The 17,464-nt window shown below is 41.1% G+C and overlaps 1 protein-coding gene across 1 annotated transcript in view; it reads left to right on the plus strand.

The window, feature by feature from the left end:
• LOC120544198 (vacuole membrane protein 1-like) overlaps positions 1-6,897 on the plus strand; it is a 60,599-nt gene extending 53,702 nt beyond the window's left edge. Inside the window, exon 11 of the mRNA XM_039777811.1 lies at positions 6,426-6,897. Within this exon, the coding sequence (XP_039633745.1) occupies positions 6,426-6,471 (46 nt within the window). The 3' untranslated portion in view covers positions 6,472-6,897. The remainder of the gene's footprint in view (positions 1-6,425) is intronic.
• Positions 6,898-17,464: the final 10,567 nt, after the last annotated feature.

Genomic DNA, 17,464 nt, shown 5'->3' on the forward strand with positions numbered 1-17,464 from the left:
TTTCTTCCTGTAAATATCCTCGGCATTGTCCAGTTGTAGATCATCCATGTTAGGCCTCAGCCTAAAAAAAAAACTAAAAAAAACAGAGCAACCATAAATCTTAATTATGAGGAGGTTGTGTTTCATTTGTTTTATCGCAGACACATAAATCGTTTGCTTATTATTTTATTTTGTCAAACCTCAAAGATTCACCACTGTGAACACAATGTATTACTTTTACTAAATCTTAGGACTAGACCGCTATGGGATCTTAACTCACATTCACAATATAACAGTTTTATTGAGAAATAATGTAGTATTTTGCTTTTTGCTAGATGTTCTACATTTCTTCAGTGTTGTTGCAGCACATTAGGACATACTGTTGCATACTGTCGCATAGACATCGGGAACTTTCACTTGTCTGCATTCGGTTGCTCCTAACCACAACCTCTGCAGCATGTAAACTTGAATGCAAGGCTATACTTTATGCACAACTGAACAGAAAGTTAATCAGATAACTATAATCACGTTTGGCAATTTGACTATTATGTTTATAACATTGTATTGACCTTGCTGGCTGTCTTTTTGCTGAATTCCTCCTTGTTGTTTTGTAAAGCTGTCACTTAAAGAGCAGCCAGAGTAGAACATATAGTGGAAGACATACAGCATGTTGTGGCTTTTGACAGATAGGTAGTAACCTATGTGGTTGTCTGAGCAGCACGTCACAGTGTATATGAACCACACAGACTGCATACACACGCAGGCATGCCACACTGAAAAATGTCTCTCATACACTTCTGGGCTTACATTACATTACATGACATTATGTTTACAGGAGAGGCAAGCTTCAAACAGTCTCAGGTTCTCATTTATTCCAAATGCCATTAATTCTCCACCCCGTGACCCCTTGTTTCTTTGGTGTGTTTCTACCCTTTACATTTATTTAACATGTTGTAATGTGTTCATTTAATCCCTCTTGTGTGTTTCAGTTTTCTGACTTGCTGCAAAGTTTCCCATTTGGGACTAATAAAGTGTAAATCCTAAGAAATACAGATAGGTGGGGTTATCACCTGGTCATTAGGTGTTCATTTGAAAAGAGGGTTAGACGTTGTCCCATAGAAAAATAATGTCACCATAGATCCCATTCCTCCAAGCATGACATCACAGGATGGATGGAGACACTGGTGTAATGCCCTTTACCTCTTCTTCTTCTGTTCTTCCATCTCCACCTCTATTTCCAGCCTGCCTGTCGCTGCCGCTCTCCTGCAAAGTATGACTTGTCTGGATGTGTATCCAGCCACATCTGACTCATTAAACAACCCTTTTTCACCATGGAAGGGTCCAGGCCTGGTTACACAGTGACCCAGCAACTCCACACACCTCCACACCCAGGGTTTGTGTGGGCATGCCGACCTGAACCTGGGGGGTCGTAGGGGTTTGAGGGCTGTTTTATGTGGCTGTCTGGGAAGTGAGAGGAATAATAGACTGCTATAATTGGTGCCCCCTGATTTCCTGGCAGCACTGCGGGCACCCAAGAGGATAGCATGTGTCCGAGCTTGTGTATGTATGTATGTGTGTGTGTGTGTTTGTGCATGTGTGTGTTTGCTGGCTGAAACAGATGGCTGTGGAGCAGGGATGTGATAAACACACTGGGCAGGGGGATCTCCGTCCAGGAGTGGGCTCCATGCTTTAGTGGTGAAGTCATTGGGAAAAAGCCCGGTTGAACTGGAGGAGGAACAGATACTCACACACACACACACACACACACACACACACACACACACACACACACACACAGATATTACCTTACAACACTTGCACATGAATCACAATTTTCCTCACAAAGTAAAACACACTCCTCATCTCATAATTCCATTATTACACTTAATGAAATCATATTGGAGCAGTAGTAATTTATCAAGCCATGAGCTGATAAAAAGAAATGAGTCAGAGCATCTGTGTTTTGCACAGAGATAGTGTAAAGGTCAGAGTTTCAGTACCTCAGGTCAGAGCGCTGCCTAAACCGTGTGTGTGTGTGTGTGTGTGTGTGTGTGTGTGTGTGTGTGTGTGTGTGTGTGTGTGTGTGTGTGTGTGTGTGTGTGTGTGTGTGTGTGTGTGTCTTGCGGCGTCTGTGATGTTATGTTAGGTGTGAACTGTGGCCCTGTGGAGCATTGGGTAACACTAGTGATTGCCTAAGCCAGTTGTGATGATGTCGTAACCAGTTGGACCTGGCCAGGGTTTGGCTGTCATGTGAGCCCCATTCTCTATCATCCCGTGTGTGTGTCTGTGTGTGTGTGTGTGTGTCTGTGTGTGTGTGTGTGTGTGTGTGTGTGTGTCTCGTTGGAGGTGGCAGCCTTCAGAAGGGGCAGACAGGTCAAAGGTCTCCTCTGACTCATGGCCTGTGGAATTTAGTTTTCACAAAACGAACACAGGACGCCCAAACACACTCCACACTCTGTGAACAGCAGCAGGAAATGATAGTTCATTAAAAAATGAGAGGCTGACATTGCACTCACAAATTAACCCATCACGGCAATGATAAGGCTGCAGGAAGTTGAGAGAAGTGGGGTTTTCCCTCCATATCAACTTGTTTTGTGAAAGCGTATCTCCCCACTGTTTCTTTCCTGATTATCAATCAAGTAAGCGTCTTTTCTTGGATAACAGGGCCTGGTTTCTGAAGTGTAGTGGTTTATTGCATAATTGTAATTTTTAAAGTTACAAATTTGGAAAAGAGAATGCTATTTTGTACTGGCAGCCCAGCAACACTCCAAAAGATACAAATACCATGTGCTACTTTTTCTTTGTTAAAAATATTAGGCAATGGTAGGTGACCATTCAGAAATATCCGTGTAACTCCTTTGTGTAGTTCACAGGAAATATTTTATTTTATATTCTATTCTGAATTCCTTAGCAGACAGATGTGATGACCCCTGTTATGTTGATGAGGAATGGGAGCTAGAGAGGTCTCACAAATCTTCAATAACCCCTATCTTTTCATTTTAAAAATTGCTTTGTCTTTATTATTTTATCTGATTTTGTTTTTGTATGAGTAAATTAAATATTTATACTTCATATATGCGTGCGGATCCGTTCTCCTTACAAACCCAGAATAGCTGATCACATAAAGAAAGTAGTGTTTGTTTGGTGATTTAATCTAAAATGAGCTTTGTAGTAAAGTCCACCGACAGACACCATTGTTGGATTTCACTAAACACACTGATGCAAATTGTCCAACACTTTTGTCTTGTTCATATGTCTATGTTGCACAGATGAAGCCTGCTGTGCGACCGCACTGAGAATGGTTTGGAACAAGTGATAGGTCTGATGGAATTTGTAGAATGGTGGTGGTTGTGTGGTTTCACCTGGATCTCTGAGTGAGAGCTCTTCCTTGTTCAAAGATATTGATCAAATTGTGTTGGGTCACTTTGAATTTCTTCTTAAATGAAATGGGATTTGCGCGCTCCAAACACAGTCATTTTGCATGCTGTAACAGGCTTGAACAAAACAAAGTGTGTAACAGAAAGTGTGTATAGACGGGAAATGTCAATTTTCTGTTTTATTTGAACTCATTTTCCAAAGGGATCCAGTTTTATACCTGCATTAACATAAAACTAAACTCTGTTGTCTAAACACTGTTTCAGCTGCTGAGCTTCTTTGTTACAATTAGCTTCTGTATATTATATTACATCTGAAAAATTCATAAATACAAGTGTCCTTGTTGCAAGTCTTTCAGAGATTTACTTTGGACTGCTATATTTCATACATTTTTAAAGATAACATGTATTGATTCATTTAGTGACTACATGGGAATCACTTGATGGAGCCACGATCATTTGCCCTTTATATCTAGAAGCCTGCATGTTACCTTTTTGATGTCGATTAAAAAAGTAATAATCACACACACTTCTTATGTTTCAGAATATGTGCAGGTATATAATATACAGCTATAATGTTGATAATAAGCCACACATATTTACTGGGAATATTTTTTGTAACCCAGGCAAGTGAAGCTTATGCTTTTTGCACTACTTCTGGAAGTAATTCAATTAATTGGAGAGCAGCTGTTATAAAGTTTGATAGGTTCCACACATGCAGGCTTTTATTGTTGTTAAACAACCTACATTTTAAGACGTTTCATTGTTGTTATTATTATTCTTTTTAACTATCCCATGTTTTTTCTCTTTAGAAGAAGAGTGAGAGTGAGAAGGGTCATATTTTATACATCTGTTCAGATTAACTGCAAAGTGTTTTATATACTACAATAAATCTGTTTTGCCCATTTATATTTTTGGGTACAGGTCCACAAAAAGGAGGATTATCATATAAAATACATAAATAATTGCTTATAGTAATTGATATACAGCATTGAATAATGTGAAAATCTATAGTTGGTTTATGTCCTTAACTCCCTTTATTAAATCATGAGAAAGAAAAGCTTGAAGAAAAAAACTATAAATTGAACTTAATTTTAGGCACATTTATGTCCCAGCTGTTTCAGCTGATTAAATAAAATTAGAGCCTTTTCATCATGTTCTGCATTTTATCAATTTAAGTAAGAGCTAAATTATTCTAACTAACTTGCATGCTCTATACAGGACTACTTTCATATTTATTACCAAATTATTCTTACCATACATTGAGACATAAGTTTTTGTTATAAATTAGCCTTTATATTTAAAACAGAAATTTGGCCAGAGCTTTTAGAGTGTGAAGATCAAACGTTCTGCCTTTTTTAGAAAGTGCTGTAAATAGTTTTGTTCAAACTGAGTTATTTCCCTGTTTCTGGAGGCCACAGTGTTTTAGAGCCTCACCTTGGAAAAAAGATACAAGTGAGGAGTTTTCTGTTAGTCTCACTTAAAGCACAGGATTTTAACAAACCAGTCGTTAATGTTTGTTCAGTAGCTGCTGAGTAAACAGTTCAGGCTTATTGTTTGCCAAATTATATCTTATTGCTGTTGTAAATTTCAGCTTCTAGTTTTTCCCCTCCTTTGCCTTGACTCAACTTAGGAAGAACTCAAAAAATACAATTTCACATTTCCAAACTTTTACTTAGAATTTAAATCAACTTTTACAACAGTTACTGTACAACATAGTACCATCTATTACATATATTTAATGCATGCACAAGTTACACACATTTCTACTTTAATTCCAGATAGAAGTTAATTTTTTTATCTCGGACTAAGAAATATAAACTTCTTCACAGAAATAAGTTCAGCACAGGTACTCACGGGTAAATTATGAACACACTTACAGTAGAAATTTCTTAAATCCAACAATTTCACAACACCTTCTGCAGAAAGTGAAAATATATTCCCAAAAAGCACAAAATCACCAGATTTTTAATAGAAAGACCAAGAGACGGTCCCGACTCTGAGGCATTAAAAATGTGTTTTAGACTGCTAGCTTTGAGCTTCTTTGTTGGTGGATTTGACCAGGCTCATCATGACTCAGTATTGCTCATCGTGTAGGAGATGATTCGCCCGCCATTTCTGAAAACTGTTTCTCTCATTCTTTGTCCTTGCCTGTTTACTTTTATCTGCTGAACTAGTGTATTTCCCCTGTGTTTTCTAATCTCTCTTTTTCTTCTAAACTCATATTCGGCTTTTCATCCAGGTTATATATTTTTAAATTAGTTTGGTAAGTTTCTGTGTGTGTAGATAGGTAAGGAATTTTGTGATGTGGGGGATGGGAATAGGAGAGGCTTTGTTTCCCTCCAAAAAAAAAAACCCATGCTTGATTTTTGATACCGTATGTCCTAACCATTTTCTATTGTGTAATTTAAAGCCTGATCCATCTGTTAGACTTCCCGTCTGCTTTTCCCATTCACATGTAGGATATCCATTACCTGGTATAAAGTTAATCATTACTAAAAGGCTTCCTTGTTATAAACTCAGTCATTTAACACAATCTGTTTTTTTTTCTCACCATAACATAGGTGTGTGTGTGTGTGTCTGTGTGGAGGTGGGGAGGGACGGAAATGACTTGCCTCCCTCAGAGAAAGTTGCCAGCCATAAACTCAACCGTATGTGACATGACTGCCCACGCAAACCTGCCTTAACGTCTTTGATGTGTCTCTGAGCTTTGAAGATGCCTCCCCAACATGAACAAAAGACGTAAAAGTGGAACATAGGGAAGGTTTTGAAACAATAGCTCAGGGGATGTAATTGACTGTGTATAGCCACAAAAGAGAATAAGTGAAGGTCTTTAGTATGTATTTGTTTAGCGATTAATCACTAACTCCAGCCTAGGGATGGGCCACTGATTCGCTATTCTAGGGCATTCTCTGCAGTCTTTCGCGTCTTTTTTCTGTGTGTGTGTGTGTGTGTGTGTGTGTGTGTGTGTGCGCGTGATTGGAGGGGAGGGGAGGGAGGGGGGTTCAGTAGTATGCTTGTAGTTGGTGGCTAAATCTTGTAAAGGGTTTCCTAATATGGGCTGTCTTACAGGAGCACCCTCCCTCTGTGGGCCATCCCCCCAGATCTCAGCCAGTGATGACACAGTTTGGGTACGACTCACTTCCTCATTAATTGGCTGAAACCAGTTCTTACAGGAACCGCCTGTGATAAATGTGAGAGTTCTGAGAAGTCATTCATTTCTCCTCACTGCAGCGGCAGAGGAGGCACTGCAGGGGAGTTGAACGAGTTCACCGATGTGTGTGAGAGAGGGAGAGGAAGCCGAGTGTGTGTGTGTGTGTGTGTGTGTGAGGAGAACAGCCGAGCAGAGCAGAGCGGGAGAATGTGGGTGACTACTGCTGCTGCGGCTGCTGTATGAGGACCAGCCAACTTTATTTATGCCTATTTTGATCGTCTTTTGACTTTTTTAGTTTTTCAGCACCACTATTTTCTAAAGCTGTGGTACAGTCTGTACTTTTTTTCCGTGTGTTTGTTTATGTGTGTATCTGTGGGGATGAGCAGTGAAGGGATCATCCTTCCTCCCGTTCTCTTCTCGAGAGGAAAAAAAAAAAAAAAAAAAAAAAAAAAAAAAAAAACCCCTTTCTCTCCCTCCCCCCCTTTCCTAAAAACAATTTTTTTCCCCCCCCCCCCCCCCCCCCCCCCTCCCCCCCCCCCCCCCCCCCCCTCCCTCCCTCCCCCCCCCCCCCCCCCCCCCCCTCCCCCCCCCCCCCCCCCTCCCCCCCCCTCCTCTCTTGCTTCTTAGCCTCTCCTTTTTTTCTCTTGCGCTTTTTCTTTGTATGTTGTTCCACTGGTTGGTGGCGCACTAAAGAAACTTCTTCAGGCATTACTTGACCCAGGCCAAGCTGCACCATCACGCTGGAGAGGGGATCCCAACTGTAAGTACAGGGGCCTCAGCCCCCCGCTCACAGCCTCTATTCATTCACGTGTACGCCCCGAGACAAGAATGCAGCCCCCTTACTTTTGCCTCTTTCACTACTTCTCCCTCTACTTTTTGTGTTCCTTTCTTCTCTTTATCCGAGCCTTCCTTTCTGACCTATTTTCTCTCGTGCACACAATTCACCCTCTTTCCCTGTACCATTTGCTTTCAGTTTAAAAATTTTAATCAGTTCCATATAAAATTTCATGTTACACGAGAAATGTTGATGTTGTAGATTTTACTATAACCTGTAGTGGTACAGTAGATTACAGAGGCTTGTTTCGGGCCAGAATGACAGAGTAGGTTAGCGCTGCACTGGGCGGGCTGGAGGGGAGGGAGGAGAAAGAGGGGAGGAGAGGGGCCAGTGTGGGGTCTGGCTCCACTCGCTGTATTGAACTGTAATACTGTAGCGCGGGGCGTGCTGACTCATGCTCCATCTTACCAATTGGGAGTGTGTGTGTGAGTGTGGTCACTCCCCTATGTGTCACATACACACACTTGCACTCAGTGCCCCGCCTGAACCCAGCACTGGCTGTAGACCGGGGCGCGCCCCCCCCCTCCCCCCCTGCCAGTGACAATCCATCAAAAACCCCTGTCTAGAACAAAAAGAGCCAGTTGTAGCTTTCTCTTTAAAAGCTTTTTTCCCCTCTTCTCCATTTCTCACTCCCTTTTTCTCTCTCTCACCCTAAGCGATTCATTAAAAAACAAATTTTCTTCTCTTATTCGCTTACTAGGACGGAGAAGAGAAAAAAGAATAAACTTTGAGTTGCACAAGGACAGATTAAGGCATTTCTAGAACAATGTTCCTTTTTTCTTGTAACTTGAGCCTCCTGCAGTTACAGGAGGAGAGAAGCGAGGCAATTTAACTTGGTGGAGGCAGGCTGCAGGCTGGGGTCAGTGAGGGCGTTAGGAGGGAGGCCGGTGGGGGCTGCCGCGTGTTTTATTACCCCTGATCTCTATCTGTCCTGCACATGGAGCTGGATCCCCACCTAGCCTACAGCATCAGGAGCAGAGGGGACAGCAGGGGGGGTTAGGGGGTGGCCCTCAACTTACTGACCGAGCTCCTCTCTCTCTATTCTTTCTGTGGTTCCTTGCAGGAGGAGAGCGGGCTGTCGTGGCTCTTTGAGAAGGTTGTGGTCATCATGGTATGCTTCTTTGTCTGCTCCATTGTCAACTCCATGGCCCAGAGCTACGGCAAGCGCAAGCAGCAGGAGAAGTACTCAGAGGGCAAAACGGAGTGAAGGCCAGATAGCGATCACAGCCAAGCATCAACTTCAGAAGCTCCTACTGAGCCTTTACTCATTTCAGCTCTTCCTCCTGTCTGGTACCCCCACCATTATCTAAAGCAAAATATCAGCCTCCATCTGGTTTCTCTCGTTATTGTAGCAACATGTTTTTGTTCTCTGTAAGGTAGGTGCTTGTTGGAGTGCGTGTGAGTAAGCTGTTGTGTTGTTTAAGCTTTCGTGTCGGTGCTTTTAGCGGCTCCCGAGCACGTGAGAAGAAGCTGCTGGCAATAATTCTCCTCAGTGAGGCCTTAAGCTGCTGTTTGTTCAACTAGAGGAACATTAAAGTTTTAAAGTTTCATACGGATTGACTTAATTTTGATTTGATATTAAATAAGCTATTTTTTTGTGCCTTAAACAGCAAAGTTATTTGTTCAATAACCTAATTATTTATCATCTATATTTGCTGGTTAATTAATAAGACGTTCTGTACTGTAGAGTTGTTGTGCAGTATCTGATGTGGTTAGATAAGACTGTAAATGATTGTGTCATTTCTACATATTGTAGAGCTCGTAGTTAGTTGTTGTAGAGATGTTAATGAATGTTTCAAGCTGTTCGTGGTGCTTTAGATGACCACTTCTTTTGTGTGTGCAGTAAAGCTGCTTAAGGTACTTTTGATGAGAAATGATAAATCGGCCATGAATCACCCTACTGGTCCCTTTGTCTGCCCTTATTGTTCGGCTTCCAGGAAGAGAGCACATGAGTCAGCCCAGGGCTACTTTACCAGATGCAGCCATATATTGAATCAGATCTACGACTGTGTGTGAGACGGAGAGGAAGAGGGAGATAGGCAGTTGTGTTCACGGGGCTGCCACATTTGTTGCTCTCTCTTTTATCTTTTATGGATTAAAGCAGATTGTACTTCACTCCTGGAAATCTTAGTATAGCAGATAGTAGCTGTACCTTTAACTTCAGAGACAGTCTGTGTCGTGGTAAGTGTTTTTCTTTGTCTTCACTTGTCCACAGATATTTTTTTTTAATCCTTTTCTCTTTTCTTTTTTTTTTTACCTCCGATGAGGACAGCGAGCTCATGTTTAATATTACATGAGCATCTCCTCAAACAAAACTCTGCATGCGTTTTATAAGATCAGTGTTCCATTTTTTGCCTTTTTTTGCTTAATGGATAACGTCAGCTGGCTCTCAGTATATGCAGTACCTTCTCTTTTTTTCATATTGCCGGAGAAACGTGCTATTTTCTTCTCCCTCTCTGTACCGCTGCTGTGCTACGCTGGACTGAGCACAGTGGGCGCTAGAGCAGGCACAAGCAGGAGAGAGAGAGAGAAAAAAAAGCCCTTAAGCGCACAGTGAAAAGCGTCTGTGCCGTTACCTCAGCTGAACCTTAGAATGAACTCGTTACACTGCCCCAGTCACGGAGCCAGGAGACGAATCACTCGAGTAGATTCAAAACAGAGGGGTACTGTTGAGCGGGCTGAACTCTATGCTCTGTGCAGCTCTAGTCAGAACATTTACATCTCCTCGTTTCTCCTGTCATGGTAAGTCGGATGAGGATTCTTTTATTTTTTTATTTTTTTCCTCTTCATTGTTGTCGTCTCTGTACATGCATACGTCTCAGACATGTCCTCCACTCTCTCGGCCTGTCAGATAGCTTATCAGACTGGTGTTGGCTGTTAAGATTGCAAGGCGACAACAGTCTGTAGGCTGTCTGACATTTCGGGCTCTTTCATCTGACCAGCATCCTGTTTTGTCCTTCTGTTATTGTCATTGTCTCAGTTAGCATCAGTTCCCATTTAGAGGTGTGTGCGGCGATGTCACTTCCCTTTATCCCAACCGCTTGTGAAACGTCAGAAACATGGGTCTGTTGTTTATTTCCTCCATGATGATGTCTGTGACGGTTTTTATGTGGTTTTATGTGGGGAACTGTGTTCGCATGTTTGCAAATGCAGATGTAGTGATGTCAATAGTGTATTCCTGTTAGTGTGTGTGTGTGTGTCTGTGTGTGTGTCTGTGAGAGTTGTCCCTGTCCTCTTGAATTTCCAGAGCGATCTAGACAGTACACACCTTATTGCAACACATCACATTGTGACACCCAGTCCTAGGTATGGTACACGCAGTGCTCACCCAGCCCCCCTCTTCCCTTTTACACTTCCCTCTTCTCTTTTACTGAGAACTTTCTTCTGTTGCTCAATACGCACTTTTTTGTTGAAGCTTTCTTTTTTTTGAAAAAACCTTTGTGGGGGGTGTTTTTTTCCCCCCCCCATTTTTTATTAAAAAAAAAAAAAAAAAAAATAGCCCCCCCCCCCGTTGTTTGTCCCCCCCCCCTTTTTTTTTATTTTAGATTTTTTTCTTTCTAGAACAGAGCAAAAGGGTAAAACCTTTTCCTGGTCATAAAAGCAAAATCATTGAATAACACTGGAATGGCTCGCTGGCTTAGACAGTGTTTTTCTTGGCACTTTCAGGATGTCCTGTTCCATAAGGGAGCCCCCTTTTGGCATGCCTGTCTGAACTGAATGTGTGTGTGTGTGTGTGTTGTCTAGAATTTCTGTTTATATTTCAATGTGTAAGTGCCACTATTTCTTGTCGAATATGTCTGTACCGGAGTTATTTTAAATGTATGTATGCAGTGTTTTTTTCATCTGCTTGTACTATAAATAAAGTCTGTTGAAAAGAGGATTGGTGTTGTGTTCATTATGTGATAAATCTTGACCACACACAGGCATCCAAAGAATCTCACATGTCAGCCGAGAAAGAGGGTCAAGAAGGATACTGAGTCCATTACAACTCTGATTTCCCCTTCTAATGTTTCACATCCAAACGGTTATCACGTTACTGATTTGCTCTCTCCACACTGACATCATCTCCATTTCAGATTCCAAGTTAAGCCTTTGCTGTGAGTTATGAATATAGCTACACTTGTGCTCTTGTGACAAATTGAAGTCGTATTAAAACTCTACACTCTTACCATCTTACCATAAACAAAAAGTTTGTACTAGTATTTGTAAATAATGTCAAACATTATTTGTGTGTTTTGTTGCGAAATGATTGAATAATCTAAAAAAAGCTCTTTTTTTTATCATGACCTAAATTTGGGTTGGAAAACAATTTTAACAAAATTATAAAATAATTTGAATTATGTTTGGTTGGTATTGTTTCACAAGCATTTACAAAAATCCATACATGAATCAGTTAAATCCATTCATCAAACATTATACACTATACATATTGATTTCATGAGGATATGATTGGGGTATTTTTGACCTCAGGTCTCTGTGGTTATGAAGTGAAAAAAACAAACGGGAACCTGACATCGGTGTGTGCGATTGTCGTGTGATCCTGTGTCCTGAGGTTAGATGTGTAACCTGTGCTAAGAGACCCCTGTTGAGAGAAGTCCTGTTCCCAGAGCAGCCACACCCTGAGCACCACGAAGACGACTATTCCCACCCCACCCTACCCCGGGGCTCCGGCTGGAAACCCAACATGCAAATCCTGCCTGTCCAAACAGGCTGGGGGCCTGATATTCAAATAATGACACTGCTTTTGTCCTTCCCTCCTTTTTCTCTCTAATCTCTCCACATGCTGTACATATACTACAGTTGAATCCGGTGGTGATGGTTTAATTTCTGGCACAGAGACACCCCCCCCCACACACACACATACACACACACACCTCCCTCACTGTCTGTCACTCTCCGTTTTTTTCCCCCCCTCCCTGTCAGCAGGCTAACCACAGAGGGATGCTGAAATATCACTGACTTCATCCACCACCCACCCACAGGCCCACTCTGCATTTGGTTATCCACTTAGTTCCTTTCACACTCTGTCTCATTACATTATGCTGACCAAGTGGATTTTTTTCCTTTCCTTTTTTCAAAATCACATTAAGGTCCTTTGTTTTTGGGAGTGGCAGTCAGGAGGTCATATCGGGCCACAGTGGAGTGAGCAGGCGGGACGAATGGTACAGAGAAAGATGCTTACCGAAGGAAAGTTACAATTTATGGGTACATCACTCAGGATTGCCCACCGTTTTATTTGCGGAACACACTTTTTTTTTTTCTTCACATTTTAGAATGAGAGTAGATACAATATCATACAGTTTGATATGTACAGTAGTATCAAACTAATGTAAGGTTAACTGTAGATTGATTACAAGAATAATTCTAAAGTCTAACAATAAAACCGTAAAACTGTGAGGAGCATAGAAAAATGAATAAATGTCAGCTTTATGTGTGTGGATATCTCTTCATTACCACTTTTATATGTGTGCCCGCACACACCCACACACACACACCCACATACACACACACATACATACACACATACATCATAACTGTGGTTACTGAAGCCCCAGCTCCAAAAGCCTTTGTTTCCTTTATTGTGGCTTTGGCATGCCAAGATCAAACAAGCTTATCAGACTCTTCATAATTCACTCCATCTGAGAGGAGACATATTATTGGTTTCATTTGAATTGGATCACTAGGTCGATTCAGAAAGATTGAGTGAACTTATCAACAGGCACTTGGCTGGCCTCTGTTGTTGCATGATTTACAATGACTTAAAATATCAAACAGTTACTATCTAACGATGTACTGTTTGCCACATTAAAACACATTCTTCCTGCACTGTGTTAAACTAAATGATGTGAGGGCATTTTAACAGAGCATAGTTAAGCAGGAACATCTGCTGTACCGGGACCAAACACACACACACACACACGTGTAGCTCTTCCGCCTGCCTTTGTCTCAACGAGTCCAAGTCAGGTTGTGTATTGGTGGTTGTACTTTCAAAGACAGTTGAAAAATTCGACAACAGCAACGTAAATCACGGTGTAGTTGAAACTGAGCTAGCTTTCAGAGGAAAATATCAGTGACTAAACGTTTTGTCCTCGGTTGTCCCAAACAATTACAGTTTTTGGGCTGTATGACTTCATCCGTCTGTTGAACACAGAAAATCCTTTTGTCTTTATGTGGCTACGTGTCATAACAAGAGAGAGGAGTCATAGACCTGCATAATGGCTTGTTATGCTTTTTCATTTCTGCTTCCTTTTGTGTCCCAGGTGTTTTGCCAAGGAAACTGCGTCATTCAGGTGTGTCATAAAAACACAGGGAATGTGACTGCTGTAGTAAGACCAGAAAGCACAACGGAGCAGCAGCATGCCTGAGAGTAGAGTGGGGGTAAAATTGTAGAAATGTACGTAATACTCCAACACACACACACACATTGTGAGACAACCCTTTGATGTGAGAGCACAGCACTGAGTAGACCTTTGGAATGCTTGAAATCTGACAGAATGGACTCCCCTCCGCAGCAGATTTTATTTTCAGGTGCTAAGCGCAGCTTAAACACAGCATTACGTGTCAATGCAGGTTTCTGTGTCATGATATGATGCCATCTCAGAAATATTACTCAGGAAGGTCTCACACTGCCTTCCAAGCATTCCAATGCTGGGGATGTGTGGTCTGCACTTTTCTGTTGATGATGCAAATTAAGCAACACAACAATTAAGTGGTAAAATTGCCTGATGCATATTTGGACAAAGGTTTAGGTTTTGTAGGTACACGGGGTGTAGGTTGTGCACTATTGAAGGGTGTGGGAAATAGTCACTTTTCCAGCGTCAGTTGAATAGAACCACAAATGTCATCCTGTTGAGGAAGTCAGGGGATCATCCATGTCAGTAGGATTCTTCCTCTGGGGACCATGGGTATCTTTACCTAATGCCGTGGCGATCCATTAAATAATGGTCGAGGCAGTTCACTAAGAACCAAAACTGTCAACATGGTAATGGAGAAAAAGTCAGTGGATCCGCAAAATCAGTAAGATTCTTCCCCTTGGGACCATAAATGCTATCATACCTGTTAGCATGCACAGTTAGAATTTTAAAGTGCATGTTAAAGGAACAAGTTTGATTTTCATTTTAGGAAATATTTGCTTTCTTTTCGAGAGTTAGATGATCTGCCATATCAGATCAGTTTAAGTCCTTCACAACTTTTTTTCTAAACATTTTGCCCTGATGTTGAACAAAACACAGACAGAAATCTATCAGCCACACCACAGTAGCCTCTGTGTCTACATACCGGCATCAAAAACATATGACATTACTATTACCAATAAGCTCTCAGCCTATGGCATTGCAATCAGAGCTAATTTTAGTCTTGTCCACATACTCTGCATGAGGTCTGTTTACCGCATGCAGTGCGGTTGTATGCAGCGTGCCCATCAATGTGCTGCAAACAACCACAAAGAGCAAACAAAACCAGACATGTCCATGCCAGACTACACAACAAACACACTGAGCTCCCAGCTCATCTGGACTCGCTTTTCTGCAGTGATATTCCACCAAAGGACTTTTACTGCTTTAACAACCTCACCTGAGCCCCCAAAAATATTTTACTGCTTTAACAACCTCACCTGAACCCCCAAAATACTTCATCTGTGCCTGTACCTTTATCCATTGCAGTGGTCCGCAGAATTAACATGCTTTCAATACCAAAAAAGGGGGACTTCTTTAAGAGGACAGACTCTGTAGACAGGAGGGTTTCTGTATTAGTCTCACACACTAACAGGATTTTACAAAAATCTTTCTGGAAGTCCTCAAGTATCAAGGTACATCAGTGCTTGACTTTATTTCCTAATCCAATCAGTATCTTGAGGGAAATTGAATTTCTTGAGGGAAATTAAACATTTACGTTCTTACCTCTCTTTTTATGTTCCAGCTAATTCTCAGTGGTATGGAAGCAAATTGTTGCCAAAAAGAAAAGAAATTTGATGAAAGCTGGTTGTGAATTTTATTATGGCTTTTAATCATGACTTACTTCATCTTTCAGGTAGGCTAAGGAAGTCAATGTTTTTGCTTTATCTTAGTTTTTACTTTTTAGCATTTTTTCCCCATGTTTTTCTGTCAATAAAAAAATTTGCTTCCATACCTTTACAATCATCAATCACTGCCAACAACCTTTTTAAGCTTATTCTGTCAAACTCCTGTTTAGAAACCAATGGCAATACATTTGTATATACATGGTTATGCATGTGAGCTTCAGCCCCAATTCTGTTGCACAATGTATTCACCTCTCTTACTTTGAGGCATTGGGTCGGTTTAGACATTTCAAACATGATTTGCTTTTTAACTGCTCCAAACACATCTGAGCCAAAATCCAGCACAACTGACCTGTCGTATATATTATGGCTGAGCCCTTTGCACAAAATAAACATCATATGCAGGGGTTAAAGGCACTACTTTACCAGATGTTTAGATATCTGGCTTTCAAAACTCACTTTGTGGCCCATACAAATACACTCCCTCACCTCCTCCTGTGTGTTACAGTAAATTTAGCTGCCACCTTTTCACTAGATGTTGCTATTGGATCTCAGCTCTGATCAGATATCTTACTCATGCTTTGTGATACTTTATGTCAGTTACAGGTTGCTGTGCAGTTAAAGGAGAACACCTGCTATTTTAACAGTTTAGTGTTGTTTACGGGGCAACTGAGCGTCATAAAAAAAAGATATGGTACTGTTTTCTGAAGTTATTGTTGTTCACAGGAAGGACATTCAGATTACGAAAGAACAAGTCTTTGTCCTGCAGTAAACACCAGGCATGTGCATTCAAGAAAAAAAGAAAAAATATCACATCAAGATGCTGACAGCTTTCACCCTCCGTTTTAAATTAATGACCTTCCATATTGACAAAGTCCAAACATGAGAAGACAACGCAGTCCGTTGATACGCAAAGTGATTTTTGAATGAACACAATACTGACCTCAAGTCATCACACAGACCCACAACAGAGCTCTGAGACTTTCTAACAGTGTCTAGTCTGTTCTTTTGTAAACATAAACCAAGCTAAACAAAACAGAGAACACACACAGAAAACATATTTTCTTACCCAGTGCAGCTGGTTTCGATCACCGGGCAATCAAAATAAAACAAACTATCAGATGAAATTGAGGCAGTGCTCACAGTCATGCTGCCCTTCAGGGGGCCTGTCCTGAGCCTTTTGGGAGTGAGGTTTCAGGCAAACCCCCACATTTAAAGAAGCTGTGGTAAAGGTTGACCTCCTAGCTTCTAGACCGAGGACCCAGTGGGAATTTCATCTGCAATCATTGTCACTTTTACTAAATTATGGTGGCGATCAATATGGTTTAACCGTTGACGCCGTTCTCTTTTCTGAAAAATCTCATCACTATTTACGTCATGCTGCAGTTAGGACGCCCTGCTGATTGCTTTCACATCAGCTGTATTGGAGGGAAGCAGCAGGAAGGGCTTGCTGAAGATTACATTTATTTAATTTGCACTTCCAACAGGCTTTCCCGTTTACCCAATCATCATTATGAGTAATCATACCCTTAGCTTAGGAAAACAACTGACTTAAAGAGGGGAACTGTTTCCCCCATATTATTATAAAAAAATCCTACAGATGACTTGTTTTATGACTTTTGGAGTTTCATTGTTCAGCAAGTCATCTGATGTTAATTGATACGATTGTGTCCTATCTGTACTGAATTACGTTTTTAAAGTCCCCCTTCACTCAAAAATGCATTTTGCTCACTTTACTTGGGTTTTTATCTTCACTCAGTGGCGATTTTAGACCCTTTTTAGGGGGGGCTCAAGCCACACATTGGCTTTTTGACCTATTGTTGAAAGTAATTTAAAAATATGAATGAAGATATTGCTGGGGAAAAATGCATTTCAAAATCGCCTCTGTACAAAATTGGGATTAACATATTTTCAATTTACATAAGTGCCTAAATCTCTGCAGCATATATAAAAAAAAAATCTTACAAAATATGTAAGGCATGGATTTCTAGTTTTTTACGGTCAATACAGTCAAAACACATTTTCTTTCCTTGATTAAACTCTTTACATGTTTTTACTGTGCAGTGAGAAATGCCTATCAACTTATCGTTTTAGCTGTACTTCTT

Source organism: Perca fluviatilis, chromosome 16, assembly GCF_010015445.1.
Source record: "Perca fluviatilis chromosome 16, GENO_Pfluv_1.0, whole genome shotgun sequence".
In the NCBI taxonomy this organism is placed as follows: Eukaryota; Metazoa; Chordata; class Actinopteri; order Perciformes; family Percidae; genus Perca; species Perca fluviatilis.